Source organism: Nycticebus coucang, chromosome 22 (assembly GCF_027406575.1).
Source record: "Nycticebus coucang isolate mNycCou1 chromosome 22, mNycCou1.pri, whole genome shotgun sequence".
NCBI lineage: Eukaryota > Metazoa > Chordata > Mammalia > Primates > Lorisidae > Nycticebus > Nycticebus coucang.
The window spans coordinates 43,535,206-43,554,762 of record NC_069801.1 but is presented as its reverse complement, the minus strand read 5'-3'; the positions used below and the strand labels follow the sequence as shown (position 1 = coordinate 43,554,762).

At 40.0% G+C, this 19,557-nt stretch overlaps 1 protein-coding gene across 1 annotated transcript in view; it reads left to right on the top strand.

Annotated features, from left to right (window-relative positions):
- The window catches only part of STIL (STIL centriolar assembly protein), a 71,250-nt gene that overhangs the window by 29,364 nt on the left and 22,329 nt on the right, over positions 1 to 19,557 (top strand). The window contains exons 11-13 of the mRNA XM_053575966.1: positions 665 to 1,633; positions 12,815 to 12,980; positions 16,283 to 16,514. Coding sequence (XP_053431941.1) covers positions 665 to 1,633; positions 12,815 to 12,980; positions 16,283 to 16,514 — 1,367 coding nt within the window. The remainder of the gene's footprint in view (positions 1 to 664; positions 1,634 to 12,814; positions 12,981 to 16,282; positions 16,515 to 19,557) is intronic.

The following is a 19,557-nucleotide window of genomic DNA, read 5'->3' as shown; positions in this document are numbered from 1 at the left end:
CGGGAGGCTGAGGCAAGAGAATCGCTTAGGCCCAGGAGTTGGAGGTTGCTGTGAGCTGTGTGAGGCCATGGCACTCTACCAAGGGCCATAAAGTGAGACTCTGTCTCTACAAAAAAAAAAAAAAGTTTAGGAAATGCTTTAATCTTTGAGGGCAAGGACCTTGTTTATCTTGCCCATAATTGTATTCCTAGTGCCCAGCACATGGAAGATCCCCAGAAAATATTTGCTGATAGTCTGAATAAAGAATGAACAGGCCAGACATGGTGGCTCATGCCTATAATCCTAACATTCTTGAGGCCGAGTCAGGAGGATTGCTTGAGCTCAGGAGTTCAAGGCCAGCCTGAGTAAGAGTGAGATACAATCTCTACTAAAAATTGAAAAATTAGCTGGGTGGGATGGCATACACCTGTAGTCCCAGCTATTCAGGAGTTTGACTCAGGAGGATTGTCTGAATCCAGAAGTTTGAGGTTGCTGTGAGATAGGATGATGCCAGGGCACTCTAGCCTGGGCAACAGGGTAAGACTCTGTCTCAAGGTAAAAAAAAAAGAATGGACATTTTTTAATATGTAATTAGGTATAATCTGGGAAATACTGGTCAAAGGAAAGTAAAGCATATGTCTTTCTCTTTAAAAATACTTTTTTCCTCTTTCTTTATCATTTATAGGTTTGTAAGATTCAGCCATCAGTTCCTGAACTTTCGCTTGTGTTGGATAGCAATTTCATAGACTCAAATTCTTCACCTAATCCACTAGAAATAGAAAATAATGAAAATCCTCCTTTGTTGATTAATCACTCTGAGCACTTGAAGTCTTTGCAGCCCCAGCTTTCTGATGAGAAACATAGCCAAGAAACTGAAGCTGAAGAGCTTTCCTCAAAAGGAATATCAAATCAGTTAAACCAGGGCACTGTTTTTTTGAGACACAGCAAAGTAAGACAGCCATCTGGATGTAAGAAAGGGAACCTCCACCTCAAGAACAGTGTTAAACCATCTTCTCATAATGGGCCATCTGGTGGTGTGTTTGAAAAGTTTCAGTCAGTTTCTACTAGAAATGTACACAAAGAAGAGCATCTTGTAAGACCCTCCACATTTAATTTAAGGCAATCTTCTCTTGCCCCACAGTCCTACTCACACAATTTTGTTTTTTCATCCCATAATTCAAGACAACCAATGGAAGTTCAAATATCTACTCTCCCCCCACCATCATACTGTTCCACAAATGTTTGCAGTTGTTGTCAGTATCATAGGCATATTCAGTATAGTCCAATCAGTTCTTGGCAAGGAATAAATACAGTTGAATCTATTCAAGACCTTCAGCCTGAAGCCCTTCAAAAGCACTCACTATTTCAGCCAAGTGGATGTCCGGTTCTGTATCATAATACATTCTATTCTTCAAGTAGTCCTACAGCCTTGAGACCTCAGGGAGGCATAGACGGTTGTTCTCCCCACAGCAATGTTGAGCCATTGCCTGGGGCAAGACCGCCTTCACATATGGACTCATGTACCCCACCGCCTTGCACAGTGTGTGTGCACACACCCAAGACTGAGTCAGATAATGGAATGATGGGACTATCTCCAGATGCATATCGATTCCTCACCGAGCAAGACAGACAACTGAGACTACTTCAGGCACAGGTTTGCTTGGAGCTTTCTTAGTTATGTTAAATTTTGGTATTAATATGGTTACATAAAACTGGCAAATCTCTTTAGTAATTACATTTTATGGAATGGAACTGTAGAATGTCAGAACTAGAGGGGACTGGAAATTGAATTCTAGACCCTCTTGTTTGACAGATAAGTAAAATGTGGATTAGACAGAGAATAGTTTAACCCAATGCCACATTGCTAGCTGCAAGAATAAGGATCTTCACTGCTGCCTTGTTTGCAATAGCAGAAACTTCAAACTGAAATAGTAGAAGAATAATTGGAAAATTTGGTGTTCATCTTATAACAGAAACCTGTGTAGAATAAGGCAGTGCTGTATGTATTTATATAGAAAATGTTGGGGCCACGCCTGTGGCTCAGTGAGTAGGGCGCCGGCCCCATATACTGAGGGTGGTGGGTTCAAACCCAGCCCTGGCCAAACTGCAACAAAAAAATAGCCGGGCGTTGTGGTGGGCGCCTGTAGTCCCATCTACTTGGGAGGCTGAAGCAAGAGAATCACATAAGCCCAAGAGTTTGAGGTTGCTGTGAGTTGTGATGCCATGACACTCTACTGAGGGCAACATAGTGAGACTCTGTCTCAAAAAAAAAAAAAAAAAAGGTACTTAAGGCCAGGCATGGTAGTTCATGGCTGTAATCCTAGCACTCTGGGAAACTTAGGCATGATGATTGCTTGAGCACAGGAGTTCAAGCCCAGTCTGAGCAAGAGCAAGACCCCTTCTCTTCTAAAATTAGAAAAAATTAGCTGCTAGTTGCATCAGGTGCCAGTAGTCCCAGCTACTTGGGAGGCTGAGACAGGAGGATTCCCTGAACCCAGGAGTATGAGGTTGCTGTGAGCTAGGCTGACACCGCAGCACGTTAGCCTGAAACAACAGAGTAACTGCCTCCAAAAAAAAAAAAAGAAAAAAATGGCACCCAAAGAAAAACTTTTCTTAAGTGAGACTCTTTCTCCAAAAAATAAATAAATAAATAAAGCTGTTTAACAGACTATGCACAATGTCTCATGCCTATAATCCCAGCACTTTGGGAAGCTGAGACGGAAGGATCCCTTGAGACCAGGAGTTCAAGACCAGGCCAGGAAATAGCAAGACTTCATCTCTACAAAAACATTTAAAAATTAGCTAGGTGTGTGGTGCACACTAGTCCAGCTACTCATGAGGCTGAGGCAGGAGGATGGCTTGAGCCAGGAAATTAGAGATTGTAGTAAGTTATGACCATATCATTGCACTCCAGCATGGCTGATGAGCGGGAAAAAAAAAAAGTTCATGTATGAGGAAAATATGTGTATTTATTACACAAGTATTTTCTAAATCCTATTTTGTATAATGATTCAGGTAATATACATGAGGGCCCATGGTATATAATACTAATTTTTTTGTTTGTTTGTTTTTTGCAGTTTTTGGCCAGGGCTGGGTTTGAACCTGCCACCTCCAGCATATGGGGCCGGCGCCCTAACCCTTTGAGCCACAGGCGCCGCCCTATAATACTAGTTTTTAAGTATGAAAATTCTGGCCCGGGGAGATGAGGGCTTATATTTGTAATCTTAGTACTCTCTGAGGCCCACTTGAGCTTAGGAATTTGAGCTTGTAGTAAGTTGTGATGATACTACTGTAGCCAGGATCTTGGCGCCCCTGCCTCTCCGCAAAAAAATTTTTTTTTTTTTTATTGTTGGGGATTCATTGAGGGTACAATAAGCCAGGTTACACTGATTGCAATTGTTAGGTAAAGTCCCTCTTGCAATCATGTCTTGCCCCCATAAAGTGTGACACACACCAAGGCCCCACCCCCCTCCCTCCGTCCCTCTTTCTGCTTCCCCCCCCATAACCTTAATTGTCATTAATTGTCCTCATATCAAAATTGAGTACATAGGATTCATGCTTCTCCATTCTTGTGATGCTTTACTAAGATTAATGTCTTCCACGTCCATCCAGGTTAATACGAAGGATGTAAAGTCTCCATTTTTTTTAATGGCTGAATAGTATTCCATGGTATACATATACCACAGCTTGTTAATCCATTCCTGGGTTGGTGGGCATTTAGGCTGTTTCCACATTTTGGCAATTGTAAATTGAGCTGCAATAAACAGTCTAGTACAAGTGTCCTTATGATAAAAGGATTTCTTTCCTTCTGGGTAGATGCCCATTAATGGGATTGCAGGATCAAATGGGAGGTCTAGCTTGAGTGCTTTGAGGTTTCTCCATACTTCCTTCCAGAAAGGTTGTACTAGTTTGCAGTCCCACCAGCAGTGTAAAAGTTCCCTTCTCTCCACATCCACGCCAGCATCTGCAGTTTTGAGATTTTGTGATGTGGGCCATTCTCACTGGGGTTAGATGATATCTCAGGGTTGTTTTGATTTGCATTTCTCTAATATATAGGGATGATGAACATTTTTTCATGTGTTTGTTAGCCATTCGTCTGTCGTCTTTAGAGAAAGTTCTATTCATGTCTCTTGCCCATCGATATAAGGGATTGTTGGCTTTTTTCATGTGGATTAATTTGAGTTCTCTATAGATACTAGTTATCAAGCTTTTGTCTGATTGAAAATATGCAAATATCCTTTTCCATTGTGTAGGTTGTCTCTTTGCTTTGGTTATTGTCTCCTTAGCTGTACAGAAGCTTTTCAGTTTAATGAAGTCCCATTTGTTTATTTTTGTTGTTGTTGCAATTGCCATGGCAGTCTTCTTCATGAAGTCTTTCCCCAGGCCAATATCTTCCAGTGTTTTTCCTATGCTTTCTTGGAGGATTTTTATTGTTTCATGCCTTAAGTTTAAGTCCTTTATCCATCTTGAATCAATTTTTGTGAGTGGGGAGAGGTGTGGGTCCAGTTTCAGTCTTTTACATGTAGACATCCAGTTCTCCCAACACCATTTATTGAATAGGGAGTCTTTCCCCCAAGGTATGTTCTTGTTTGGTTTATCAAAGATTAGGTGATTGTAAGATGTTAGTTTCATTTCTTGGTTTTCAATTTGATTCCAAGTGTCTATGTCTCTGTTTTTGTGCCAGTACCATGCTGTCTTGAGCACTATGGCTTTGTAGTACAGACTAAAATCTGGTATGCTGATGCCCCCAGCTTTATTTTTGTTACAAAGAACTGCCTTAGCTATACGGGGTTTTTTCCGGTTCCATACAAAATGCAGAATCATTTTTTCCAAATCTTGAAAGTACGATGTTGGTATTTTGATAGGAATGGCATTGAATAGGTAGATTGTTTTGGGAAGTATAGACATTTTAACAATGTTGATTCTTCCCATCCATGAGCATGGTATGTTCTTCCATTTGTTAATATCCTCTGCTATTTCCTTTCTGAGGATTTCAAAAAAATTTTTTTTTGTTTTGTAGAGACAGAGTCTCACTTTATGGTCCTCGGTAGAGTGCCGTGGCATCACACAGCTCACAGCAACCTCCAACTCCTGGAGCTAAGCAATTCTCTTGCCTCAGCCTCCCGAGTAGCTGGGACTATAGGCGCCCGCCACAACGCCCGGCTATTTTTTGGTTGCAGTTTGGCTGGGGCTGGATTTGAACCCACCACCCTCGGTATATGGGGCCGGCACCTTACTGCTGAGCCACAGGCGCCGCCCCCCAAATTTTTTTTTTAAGTATACAAATCCCAAGTAACTAAGATTTCTTTTATTTTTATTTATTTATTTTATTAATACTTTTTTTTTTTTTTTTTTTTTGCAGTTTTTGGCCAGGGCCAGGTTTGAACCTGACACCTCTGGTATATGGGGTCAGCGCCCCACTCCTTTGAGCCACAGGTGCCACCCGTAACTAAGATTTCTAAATAGCTTAAAGGCCTTTTAGCCTTTATTAAGTTTTTTTTTTTTTGTTTAACATTTGAAACTTTTTTTTTGGTGACAGTCTCACTCTGTTGCCTAGGCTAGAATACCATGGTGTCAGTTTAGCTCACAGCAACCTCTAACTCCTGGATTCAAGCAATCCCCCTGCCTCAGCCTTCCCAGTAGTTGGGACTACAGGCTGCCACCATAACGTCCAACTAATTTTTTCTATTTATTTTTCATAGACATGGTATCTTGCTCTTGCTCAGGGTGGTTCCAAACTTTTGAGCTCAAGGGATCCTCCTACCTTGGCTGAGTGCCATGATTATACTTGGCATGGAATAAATACAGTTGAATCTATTCAAGATTCAACTATGATTAGTTTTCTTCTTTTGAGGACAAAAAAATAAAAATGAGGATTCTTTTCAATGTGAAAATATTTAGCTATATTAAAGTTTTTACTGAGTGTTTATAATAATTTGTTTAAATATAATTCATATTTTATAATTAGAAAAAAAAATGTTAGTTTTAAAAAATAGCACAGCTGGCGGCGCCTGTGGCTCAGTGAGTAGGGCGCCGGCCCCATATGCCGAGGGTGGTGGGTTCAAACCCAGCCCCGGCCAAACTGCAACAAAGAAATAGCCGGGCATTGTGGCGGGCGCCTGTAGTCCCAGCTGCTCGGGAGGCTGAGGCAAGAGAATAGCGTAAGCCCAAGAGTTAGAGGTTGCTGTGAGCCGTGTGACGCCATGGCACTCTACCCGAGGATAGTACAGTGAGACTCTGTCTCTATGAAAAAAAAAAAATAGCACAGCTAAATTTTTCTCAGGTGTTCTAACCAAAGTGTTTTTAAGCAGAGTTGAAAAATGGCAGTGTCCTTTTAGAAAAATGCAAGCGCTATGACTCCAGTTTTATCAAATGAAGATTGTACAATTATCTTTGTACTATAGATTCCTAAAAGTAAAATTGTGAAAGCAAAAGGTACCTATACATTAAATGTTTGTACTACGTAGGTACTGAAACTTGTCCCTCTTCTGGTATTCCAAGTCTCATTTTGGTGTGGGTGTTAAGGAAGTCTCAGGTGACAGACTCCTTGGATTCTAATCCAGTTTCTGAGTGGCATAAGTTATGTACCTTTGGACAAATTACCGTACCTCTCTCACTTCAATTTTCTCATCTAAACACTAGGGATATACATAAATTTGTTTGGAGTTCTAAGGATGGAATGAGTTGTGAGATAAGAGATTAGAATACTGCCTGGCATATAATCAGTGCTCAGTAAATGTTAACTGTTTTTCCTTTATTGTTATTACCTCAGTTAATGGTATCACCTCTCGTGAAGTAACTCAGACCAAATGTGCAGGAGTCAAAACCCAGGCTCTACTTTGTTGATATATTCTGAACTTAACTACTCCGTACTGTCTTGCTACCAACTTAATTCAAACCATTACTGGATTATACCTACACATGCTTCCTCCAGTACTGTCCTCTCACGTTTCCCATAGTTGGACATACCACACTATCATTTTAAAGCTCAGTCGAGATTATTACACTCAGCTTAAAATCTTCCAATGGATTTCAATTGGTATTAAAAGAAAATCCATGTCTGTTACCTTGGCCCTCAAAGCCCTTTGTGATTGGGCTTCTATCTTCACCTGCCAACTCATCTCTTACCACTATCTTCCATGTTCACCATACGTCAGCTGCAATCATGTGCTTTTTATCCTTTAAACATGCAGGAATATGTTCAGGTTCTTAAGCTTGCAAAGACCTGAAATATTCCTCCTCTGGTGCTTCTTTTTTGTTGTTGTTGTTGCAGTAGTCATTGTTGTTTTAGCTATCCTGGGCCAGGTTTGGACATGCCAGCCTCAGTGTACGTGGCCAGCGCCCTACCCACTGAGCTACGGGTGCCGCCTCCTCTGGTGCTTCTATAATGGCTAGTTCTTTTTTCCTCACTCAGGCCTCACTGATATGTTTTTTTCGCCTATGATAGAAAGTAAGCTCCAGGGAGGAAGCTAACATTCATCTCTGTTTTCTTACCACCTTGAGTAGGACGTAACATAGAGTAGTTGCTTAATATGTATTTTGTTACTTGAATGAGTAAAAATGGCCACCAGGAAGGTTATACCAATTTATTAGCCAAAACCATTTTCCACATCTCCAACATTGGACATATCAAACTCTTAAATTATTATCATTCTTATAAATAGAAACTGTTTTGATTTGCATTGTATTTATATAAGTCATATTGATTATTTGATTATTTGTAAGAGCTTGTCTTACAAATTGAGGAAATTGGTCCTTTATCATATATATGTGGTATTTCTTACATTTGGACTTAAGGGTTTTGTATTTTAACCAATTTCTTTACACAGAATATTTCAGTTTACATATAGTTAAATTTATCTGTCATTTTCATTCTTTGCTTCATATTATGTTTAGAAAAGATTTCTCCATTTCAAGATTATAAAACATTTATTCTTTACTCTCCCTTTTGCTCTAGGTTTATATTTGTTGCTTCTATTTAATTTTGGTATATGGAGTAGGGTATTTTTTCTGTCAGATGACTTGCCCCAAACATTTATTGAATAATATACATCCGTATTAATGATTAGAAATCCATTTTTATTTTTACTTTATTGATAGATTGATTGATTGATTGAGACAGGTTCTCACTCTGTTGCCCAGGCTGGAGTATAGGTGGTGCCATCATAGCTCACTACAACCTCGAACTCCTGGGTTCAAGCAATCCTCCCACCTCAGCCTCCTGAGTAGCTGGGGCTACAGGTACATGCCACCACACCCAGCTAATACTTTCTATATTTGGTAGAGATGAGATCTTGCTGTGTTGCCTAGACTGGTCTCAACTTTCTGGGCTGAAACGGTTCTCCTACTTCAGCCTCCTGAAGTGCTAGGATTACAGGCATGAGCCACTGTGCCTAACCTGTATTTTTATTGTGTAATGATAGTATCATGTGTTTGAACTATTTCTGGACTGTATTCTGCTCCATAGATTGGCTTATCTATTCTAGCACCAGTTACCATTCAGTTAAATCACTATAGCTTTATAATATACTGTAAAACCTCTATAAGTTGATCACTTAAGGGACTGTAACTGGTCAGCATACAGAGGTGGTCAACATAAGGAACTAAGTCTACTATATTGATATATATGTATGGTACATGTCTGATCTATGAAAATTAGGTCAACTTAGGGAGGTGGTCAACTGTGGAGGTTCTATATTTTAATATTCCAATCTAAATGGCTTTCTTTTTTTTTAATGGAGAAGACAGGGCTTGAAGAAAGGAAGTCCTTTTGCCAAGTGATCCTTAAAAGTTCTGAAAACGGGGCGGCGCCTGTGGCTCAGCGGGTAGGGCGCCAGCCCCATATGCCGAGGGTGGCGGGTTCAAACCCAGCCCTGGCCAAACTGCAACAAAAAAATAGCCGGGCGTTGTGGTGGGCGCCTGTAGTCCCAGCTACTTGGGAGGCTGAGTCAAGAGAATCGCCTAAGCCCAAGGATTTGGAGGTTTCTGTGAGCTGTGTGACGCCACGGCACTCTACCGAGGGCGATAAGGTGAGACTCTGTCTCTACAAAAAAAAAAAAAATAAAGTTCTGAAAACGAAAGAGAATACTAGCTCTTTTAAATGTTAAAATGAATTCTAGAATTTTAGTGGAAAATGTATTACAATACGTATTAAGAACTATAAATAAAGGTAATAGATAAAAAAACTTTTTTGAGATAGGGTCTCACTCTGTTGCTTGGGTTAGAGTGCAGTGGTGTTATATCTCACTGCAACCTTAGTCTCCTGGGCTCAAGTGATCCTCTTGCCTCAGCCTTCCAAGTAGCTAGGACTATTTGATTATTTGAGTACAGGCAACACCACCATGCCGGGCAACATTTTCTGGTTTTTTGTAGAGACAATGCCTGACTATTGGGCTCTCAAACTCTTGGGCTCAAGTGATCCTCCCACCTCAACTTCCCAAAGTGCTAAGACTACAGGTGTGAGCCACCACACCCAACTTTTAAAACACACTAACTGGATAATTTTGGACCCTAAATATGTGTATGTTTTTTATTGAGTGTATCCTATGTGATCATCTATTTTAGATGATCCCTTTTCTCATCTATAGAATGAGAGAGATGATTGGTATTATATGTAGATTTGAAGGTTAATTAAAACATGTTTATACAATATATGTTATAAATTGTGTTTTATATATATATGTATTTATGTAGTGTTTAGGATGTGGCTATAAAAATAAGCAATCAACAAATTACAAGTATTTTAATACTTGCACCAACTGTAGTTTTATGAAGGTCATAGTGGTTAAATAACTTTTCCAAAAGATAGCTGAGTAGGATTTAAACTTATGGCCATACAGTACTCATGCTCCAAACCATTACAAATACATGGGCTATGAAACCAATATGTAAGTACCCACACTTCCATATGAAGTCTGTAACCCAACTACAACCCAAGATGAAGGGGAAAGAGGAGGGGAGGGAAGATGGGTGGAGGGAGGGTAATTGGTGGGACCACACCTGTGGTGCATTTTGCAAGGGTACATGTCAAATCTACTAAGTGTAGAATATAAATGTCTTATACACAATAACTAAGAAAGTGCAGTGAAGGCAATGTTAACCAGTTTGATGAAGGATTTCAAATTGTATATAAAATCAGTACATTGTACCCCATAATTGGATTAATGTACACAGCTATGGTTTTTTTTTTTTTTTTTTTTGGCAGTTTTGGCCAGGGCGGGTTTGAACCCGCCACCTCAGGTATATGGGGCCAGCGTTCTACTCCTTTGAGCCATAGGCGCCTCCTAACACAACTATGATTTAATCAAAAAGAAAAGAGGTTAAAAACAAATACATGGGCTTTTTTATGTTATTGGTGCAGTTTATATTTCTACTGACCTAGCTATTTGTAATAGCTAAAAGCGGAAACAATCTAAATGTCTGTCAACTGATGAAAGGATACACAAAATGTGATATACCCATACAATGGAATGTTATTCAGCAATCAAAAGCGATAAAGTATTATTAAATGCTGTAACATGGATGAACTTTGAAAACATGCTAAGTGAAAGAAGATAGGTACAAGGCTACAGCATGGTTCTGTTTATGTGAGATGTCCAGAATGGGCAAATCCATAGAGATAGAAAGTGTTTGAGTGGTTGCTGGGAGCTATGGAGAAGGCAAGGAGGGAGTGACTGCTAATGGATGCATAGATTTTGGGGTTGGTTGATAAAAATGTTCTGGAATTAGATAGTGATGATATTTGCAAACTTGTGAGCCTACTAAAAAATACTGAGTTGTATGGTTTCATGGTTTGTGAATTATGTCTCAATTTAAAAAGGAAGAGGGGAGGCTTTTAGTGTTTGAACCTCATCTTTGCTACTTGTTGGTTATATACAAATACTTTAAGTTTTCTTACCTGTAAAATAAGTTTAATATTTAAAAATAATCCACTTTTGGGCGGCACCTGTGGCTCAGTGAGTAGGGTGCCGACTCCATATACCGAGGGTGGTGGGTTCAAACCCGGCCCCGGCCAAACTGCAACAAAAAAGTAGCCGGGCATTGTGGTGGGCACCTGTGGTCCCAGCTACTGGGGAGGCTGAGGCAAGTGACTTGCCTAAGCCCAGGAGCTGGAGGTTGCTATGAGCTGTGATGGTACAGCACTCTACCAAGGGAATAAAATGAGACACTGTCTCTACAAAAAAAAAAAAAAAAATCACTCTTCACTGTATTATTTTAAAAATTATAAAAACTCAAAGTAAAGGGTCTTGCAAACAACAAGCACTCAGTAAATGTTGTTATTAGTATTTCCAGTTTCAGCATGCCAAATATGGGCAATTCTGATTAACCTTGATAAGAAGAATCCTTGTGTAAAATGTTGAGTATTTGGTACATGGAGAAGTGCTTCTTTGTTTTTTCCTTTCCCTCACCCCTCCCTCCTTCTCTCTCTGTCTGCTCTCGCCTTCCCTCACCCCCCCAACATGTCATTAATTGTCCTCATATCAGAGTTGAATACATAGGATTCATGCTTCTCCATTCCTGTGATGCTTCACTAAGAATAATGTGTTCCACCTCCATCCAGGTTAATACAAATGATGCAAAATCTCCATTTTTTAAAATGGCTGAATAGTATTCCATGGTATACATATACCACAGCTTGCCAATCTGTTCCTGGGCTGAGGAGCATTTAGGCTGTTTCCACATTTTAGCGATTGTAAATTGAGCTGTGATGAACAGTCTAGACAAAAGATTGTTTGTCCCTAGGGACTTTATTTGCAGTCCCACCAACAGTGTAAAAGTGTTCCTTTCTTTCTCTCTCTCTCTTTTTTGAGGTAGAGCCTCAAGCTGTCACCCTGGATAGAGTGCTGTAGCATCACAGCTCACAGCAACCTCCAACTCCTAGGCTCAAGCAATTCTACTGCCCTTGCCTCCCAAGTAGCTGGGATACAGGCACCCCGCCCGGCTATTTTTTGTTGTTGTGGTTGCAGCCATCATTGTTGTTTGGCGGGCCCAGGCTGGATTCAAACCCACTGGCTCAGGTATATGTGGCTGGCATCTTAGCCACTTGAGCCACAGGCGCAGAGCCTTTTTTTTGTTGTTGGGGATTCTTTGAGGGTACAAGAAACCAGGTTACACTGATTGCATTTGTTAGGTAAAGTCCCTCTTGCCCCCAAAAGGGGTGTGGCACACACCAAGACCCCTCCTTCCCTCTCTCTGCTTTTCCTTTCCCCACCTCTTCCTCCTCCTTTCTCTGCTCTCCCTTTCGCTCTTAATAACTACTGATAATACCTTTCTAAATTGAATAAGTTTTATGGTATGATCCAATTTAAATGTGAGAAAATGAAGTTAAAATTCAGTTTTTTATAACTGGGGTACTTTGTAATTCATTATTAAATAAACTCAGCTACCTGTTTTGTCGATTACTTTGCTGTTAGTTTAAAGTATGTTTTTTTTATTAAGTCTTTTGTACATAGATCATAAATACATTTATGCCCATTTCAGTGTGTTGATTATTTGTACAAATTGGAGTGCTTACATCATACTAATCAGCATAGCTTTCATCTAATTTACCCAATTATAGCATTAGGACATTTGTGTTCTACACATGATAAAACCAACTTGTACTTGCCGTGTGCTCCATAGTTGTGGTCCCCCTCCTAACCCCTACTATCCCTCCCACCGTCTCCCCATTCTTAGTCGTCCCCTTCCCTCTTTCATCATAGACTAGAGTTGTGTTTCATTTTTCATATGCAAGTGTGAGTTATTATAAATTGGTTTCACAGTAGTACTGAGTACAGTGGATACTTTTTTTTCCATTCCTGAGATATTTTTTAAAGTATGTTTTTAATGTATACAGATTCAGCGCTTATTGGAAGCTCAGTCCCTGAATCCCTGTTCCCCTAAGGCAACCACTGTTGAAGAGACAGGGCCAGCTGCGAGACAAGTGGAGTTGGTTTCCATGGAAGCACAGTCTTCCCCTGGCTTGCACATGAAAAAAAGTGTAAGCATTGCTGTGAGCACAGGTAATTTAATGTTTTTACTTGTAAGGAAATTTTTTAAGTGCTTTTTTTATCTGTTTTTTGTATTTTTACATTGAAATTGGTACATAGTACAATAGAACTCAAACCAAGGTGATGAGATTGTTACTTAAGTCTTTGTGTAATTTTACTAACACCTGAAAAACATAAATTCTATAATACGATGCACTGTTTTTGCTACTTTTCTAGCCTGGACCCAATTCTAATAAGAGGAATCAGGGGTGGTTTTGCCTATGCAGTGTTATTGAGTCTGGGTTTTGGACAGTGAGGATTTCAGTGTAGGTGGAGATTGAAAGATGAGAGATCAGAATGGGTAGAGAGAATAATATGAGAAAACTTAGAGCTTTGAGTTATAGTTTTGGTGGTGATAAGAATGAAGAGAAAAGATCATGTAGAGTGTTAATAAGATTTGATAACTAATTGGGTGTGGCATCTGGGGAGGATTGAGGACTGAAAAGTTACTGCTGCTAAATGCAATGTGATATCCTGAATGTATCCTAGCACAGAAAATGGACATTAGTGGTAAAATTGGTGAAGTCCAAATAAAGCCTGGAGTTCAGTTAATAATAATATACTAAATTGGTTTCTTGATTTTGACAAATAATATATTGGTAATGTTAGATGTTAACATAAGAGAAACTGGATGAGGGGTATATGGGAATTCTATTATATTTGTGTAAATCTAGAATTATTCAAAAAATTAAGTTTATTAGAGATAAAAGGTACTCTAGGACTTTAAGCCTGGATGACAGGGAGGAATGGTAGTAGCATTAAGCACAGACATTAAGCAGACAAGATAGGATAAAATCAGTCTAAATATCTGTTGAGATTGACTGACTCAAATATAGATAGAGATACTCAAGTGTCAGAGAGGAGTGCTGATGGGTTGATGACATAGACATGCAGATGTAGAAGTAATAGGTGAAGCTTTGATTCTAGAGAATAGAATGTTAAAAAGAAAAGTAAGGAAGACATTTCTGTATTCTTTTTATGAACTTATATGTTATCTAAACTATGTACAGAGGAGAAGAAACGATAGCAAGAGCTGCATATACATTTGGAAGTCAAATTTAGGTACTACTCACTGTGAGTTAAAATTCTTTGGCTGCAAGTAACATAAGCTGCTTTGAACTTATTTAAGAAAGGAAACAGAATTTACTGGAAGGATGTGAGGTTGTTTTATGGAAGCCAAGGCCAAAAGTAAAGCTGGATTTCAGGAAAATACTGTATCTAGAAATTGTAATACCATTAAGACTATCTACTTACTTAATGGCTTTTTCACTCGATTCTATCTGCAATCTGATTTTCACTGCTTTACCTTTAAAAATAAGGCTGGCCTAGAGCTTTTGATACAGTTCTAGCCATACAAACCATTTTGCTTTCCCTCAGTCTTTATTTCAGATTACAGAGAATCTGAATAGTTAACTTTGGGAGTCCACCTTTGTGGATTTCAAGGGGTGATAGTTCCCAGGAAAGTCTGTGTGTGAGGGTAGGGTAAGGAGCTTGTGAGTATCGTGAATGTAAGCAAACCAAAAAATGTAATGACCTCTTATGTCTTCTTGTAAAATTCTATATTTAGCTGTATTATAGTTGCTTTTTGGGAGAAAGTGATAATTGGATGGAGTCATTCATACTATGTTTATTGATATTTTCTGAAATTATTTAAAACAAGTTTTCAAACATGATATATAGAATTCAAATATTAAAAACTTAATAGATTCACATTCAAAGTGATTATTTATATGAAGAAAAGGGAATTATTGATAGTCATTTGAACAAAATGACATGTAGAAGCATGCTTATTCTATAATGTACCTAACTCCCTAGAGTTTTATATTGACTTATACAGGAAGAGTAGTAGTACCTATGTTAACTTATAAAAAGTTGTTTTTTAAAAAAAAATAAGTCAACTCAAAATTAAATCTTGCTTTTACTGGTGGCACTTATGTTTAAGGAGTAGGGTCTTGGCCCCATATACTGGAGGTGGAGGGTTCAAACCCAGCCCCGGCCAAAACTGCAAAAAAAAAAAGAAAAGAAAGAAAGAAAAAAGAAAATATTGCTTTTACTAATTTTCATAAAATCATACAAGTAGACCCTCACTTATGTTCAGGAAGAGTAGTAGTACCTATGTAACTTTTGAAAAGTTGTCCTTTTAAAAATAAATAAGTGAATGCAAAATTAAATCTTGCTTTTACTAATTTCTTGTTCTTCTTTTTTTTTTTCTTTTTGAGACAGAGTTTTACTATGTCGCCTTCGGTAGAGTGCCATGGCGCTACAGCTCACAGCAACCTGAAACTCTTGGGCTTAAGCAATTCTCTTGCCTCAGCCTCCCAAGTAGCTGGGACTATAGGCAACTGCCACAATATCTGGCTATTTTTTGTTGCAGTTGTCGTTGTTTAGCTGGCCCAGGCTGGGTTCGAACCACCAGCCTGGGTGTATGTGACTGGCACTGTAACCACTATGCTACAGGCACCAAGCCAACAGAAACAATTTTTTAATTTTTTTGAGAGAAAGTCTCACTGTGTCACCCTCAGTAGAGTGCTGTGGCATCACAGCTCACAGCAACCTCAAATTCTTGGGCTTAACTGATTCTCTTGTCTCAGCTTCCCAGTAGTTGGGACTATAGGCAACTGCCACAATGCCCAGCTGTTTTTTTATTATTGTTGTTGTTGTTTAGCAGGCCCTGGCTGGGTTCGAACCCGCCAGCTCTGGTGTATGTGGCCAGCACCCTAACCACTGAGCTACAGGCACTGAACCAGAGGGCTACTCCTCTTGAAGCGGCAGGGCCAGAAGGTCCCTTTCCCTTTGCCCCATCCCAGTTTTCTATCTTTTACCTTTCACCTACCTCTTTGTGGCTTTTCTCAGGAAATATAATCAGAAAACAGTTCTGGGATAATTTTGTTAAAATAATACAGCAATACTTTTTTTTTTTTCTTTAGAGACAGAGCCTCAAGCTGTCGCCCTAGGTAGAGTGCTATGGCATCACAGCTCACAGCAACCTCCCAACTCCTGGGCTTGAGTGATTCTCCTACTTCCGCCTCCCAAGTGGCTGGGACCATAGGTGCCCACCACAATGCCCAGCTATTTTTTGGTTGCAGCCATCATTGTTGTTTGGCAGGCCCGGGCTGGATTCGAACCCACCAGCTCAGGTGTATGTGGCTGGCGCGTTAGCCGCTTGAGCCACAGGTGCCGAGCCAATACAGCAATTCTTAACAGGAGGTTTGTCAGAGTTTTATTTTTATACTTCAATATTTGTTTCAATATCTGTTAAATCATTTGATCTCTAGGTGCTAGTTTATTTTGGAATACACCAAATAATAATCAAGAGCCTGACTCTCAGCTGAAGCAAGATGATACCAAGATTTCTAGTGAAGACATGAATTTTTCTGTTGATATCAATAATGAAGTCACAAGTCCTCCAGGCAGTGCATCTTCATTAAAAGCAGTTGATATTCCCAGTTTTGAAGAGAGTAACATTGCTGTGGAAGAAGAATTTAACCAGCCACTTTCTGTATCCAAGTAAGGTCTCTTTGATTCAATATTTCATTCTACTTTTTAAAATTTTATTTTAATTAACAAATAATTATATTTATGGAGTACAATGTGATATTTTGATACATGTTTGCAATGTGTAATGATTAAATCAGATAGTACTTAACATTTTTTGTGGTAAAGACATATAAAATCTACTCTTTCAGCAATTTTGAAATACCTAGTGCATCACTACTTATTATAGTCACTATTCTGTTTAGTTTTTTTTCTTTTTTAAATTCATTTATTCTTTTGAGGCAGAGTCTCACTCTGTCACCCAGGATTGAGTGCCGTGGCATCAGCCAAGCTGACAGGAACTTCACACTCCTGGGTTCAAGTGATCCTCTTGCCTCAGCCTCCCAAGTAGCTGGGACTACAGGCGCCGGCCACCACTCCCAGCTAATTATTTCTAATTTTAGTCGAGACAGGTTATCACTCTTGTTCAGGCTAGTCTTGAGCTCCTGAGCTCATGCAGTCCTTTCTCCTTGGCCTCCCAGAGTGCTAGGATAAAGGTGTGAGTCATCACACCTGGTCAGTTTTTTTCTTCTAGATGACCCTTAGAACCATCCCAGATGTCAGTCACTGGGTATGTTAATAATCTCACTGAATCAGAACATCTGAAGAAACCTTCAAAAATGCATATGCTCAGGCCTCAGCCTGTAGTTTCTGGCGCTAGATTCTACATGGAGATTGGGCCCAGAATTTTGTACATTTTTAAAGATTCTCCATATTGCAATTATATATAAAAGAGTCATTATTATTTTTTTTTATTAATTTAATTTATTTATTTATTCTGAGTTTTGTTTTTGTTTTGTTGTTTGCAGTTTGGCCGGGGCTGGGTTTGAACCGGCCACCCTCGGCATATGGGGCCAGCGCCCTACTCACTGAGCCACAGGCGCTGCCCAAAGAGTCATTATTTTTGAGAGATACAGCTTGAATATTTACATAGGAAATCTTGATCTGAGGTTTACTTCAAATGAATCCAGTGGGAGAATGAAATGGCTAGGGGTATAGATGAAGTAAAATTGGCTATGAGTTCCTAATTTGCAAGTGATTTTACATGGTGGCTTGTTAAACAGTTTGAAATTTTGCATTATGCAATTTTTGTTCAAAAGGTAAGGATTATTCCAAAGTAATTGACATCCTCAGCCAATTTGGAAACAAGTTCAACAATTACCGAGTTTCTGGTATGTGATACCATGGAACTAGACATAAGAGATCAAACAGTAGGTTAGATAAAGCTCTTAACTTTCTGGAATTCAACCACATGAGCAGCAAAAATACAGTTGTTTTTTTTTTTTTTGAGACAGAGTCTCACTTTGTCACCCTCAGTATACTGAGTGTCATGGCATCACAGCTCACAGCAACCTCAACCTCGTGGGCTTAAGTGATTCTCTTGCCTCAGCCTCCCAAGTAGCTGGGACTACAGGTGCCTGCTACAACACCCGACTATTTTTTGGTTATAGTTGTCATTGTTCGGCAGGCCCCAGCTGGATTCAAACCTGCTAGCTCCGGTGTATGTAGCTGGCGCCATAGCCACTGAGCCACAAAAATACAATTTTATATATGACATCTGCTCTGAAAAAATAAACCAGGGTGATGAAGTGTAAGTGGGACGGTAGCCTGGGAATGAGATAGTATCTGAAGTAGATTGGTGAAAGAAGCCATCTCTTGGGGGGAGTGATATTTGAGCAGTGACCTGAATGATGAGAAGGAATCAGTCAGGAGAATCTTGAGGGAACAGTGTTCCAGGTGGAAGGAGTGGCAAGTATAAAAAGACCTGAAGGTGGCTCAACAAGCGGCTAAGGCACCAGACACATACACCTGAGCTGGCAGGTTCGAATCCAGCCTGGGCCCGCCAAACAACAATGACGGCTACAACCAAAAAATAGCCCGGCGTTGTGGCGGGCACCTGTAGTCCCAGCTACTTGGGAGGCAGAGGCTGGAGAATCGCTTGAACCCAGGAGTTGGAGGTTGCTGTGAGCTGTGATGCCACAGCACTCTACCCAGGGCGACAGCTTGAGGCTCTGTCTCGAAAAAAAAAAAAAACCTGGAGGTATGCATGAGCTTGATAGTCCCAGAAACAAGCAGAAAAGCCAGTGTGGCTGGACAAAGTTAACTGAGAGGGAGAATATAGGAAATGAGTTAAGAGATACAGGCAGGAGCCAAATTATGTGGAGCTTTATAGGATATTAGGATATAGAAAAGAGTTTCTCCCCCTACTACCCCACCCCGCAGTTTTTGGCCGGGGCCGGTTTGAACCTGCTACCTCTGGTATATGGGGCCCGGCGCCCTACTCCTTTGAGCCACAGAATTTATTCCATGTTCATTAAAGCCAGTGGAGGATTTTAGACAGTGGAGTGGTATGATTTTTTTGAACATCATCAAATGGTTTTGTGGAAAACTAAAGGGCGTTAAGAGTAGAAGCTGGCTGGGCGGGTGGCGCCTGTGGCTCAGTCGGTAGGGCGCCGACCCCATATACCGAGGGTGGCGGGTTCAAACCCGGCCCCGGCCAAACTGCAACCAAAAAATAGCCGGGCGTTGTGGCGGGTGCCTGTAGTCCCAGCTACTCGGGAGGCTGAGGCAAGAGAATCGCTTAAGCCCAAGAGTTGGAGGTTGCTGTGAGCTGTGTGAGGCCACGGCACTCTACCGAGGGTGGTACAGTGAGACTCTGTCTCTACAAAAAAAAAAAAAAAGAGTAGAAGCTGGTATAACGCTAAATGGACTAAATGCCAAGTAAGATGAAGGTGCCTTGGACTTGTGGTGGAATTGATAGAAGGAATCAGATGTAGGATAAAGTTTGAAAGTAAAAGAATAATGTAGGTATAAATTACCTCAGGTTAATATCACGTGAAACTGTTTTAAGAAGTGAACTTGGCAGTGAGGTGTATGGGGCAGGTGGTGGATTACTTTTTTTTTTATTATAAGCCATGTGATAGCATTTGACATGTTAAATTATTCTGTTTATAATAGTGATTAAACCAAATATGGCCTTCCGTTTAATCTACAGAGAAGGCATGCCTATAATCCT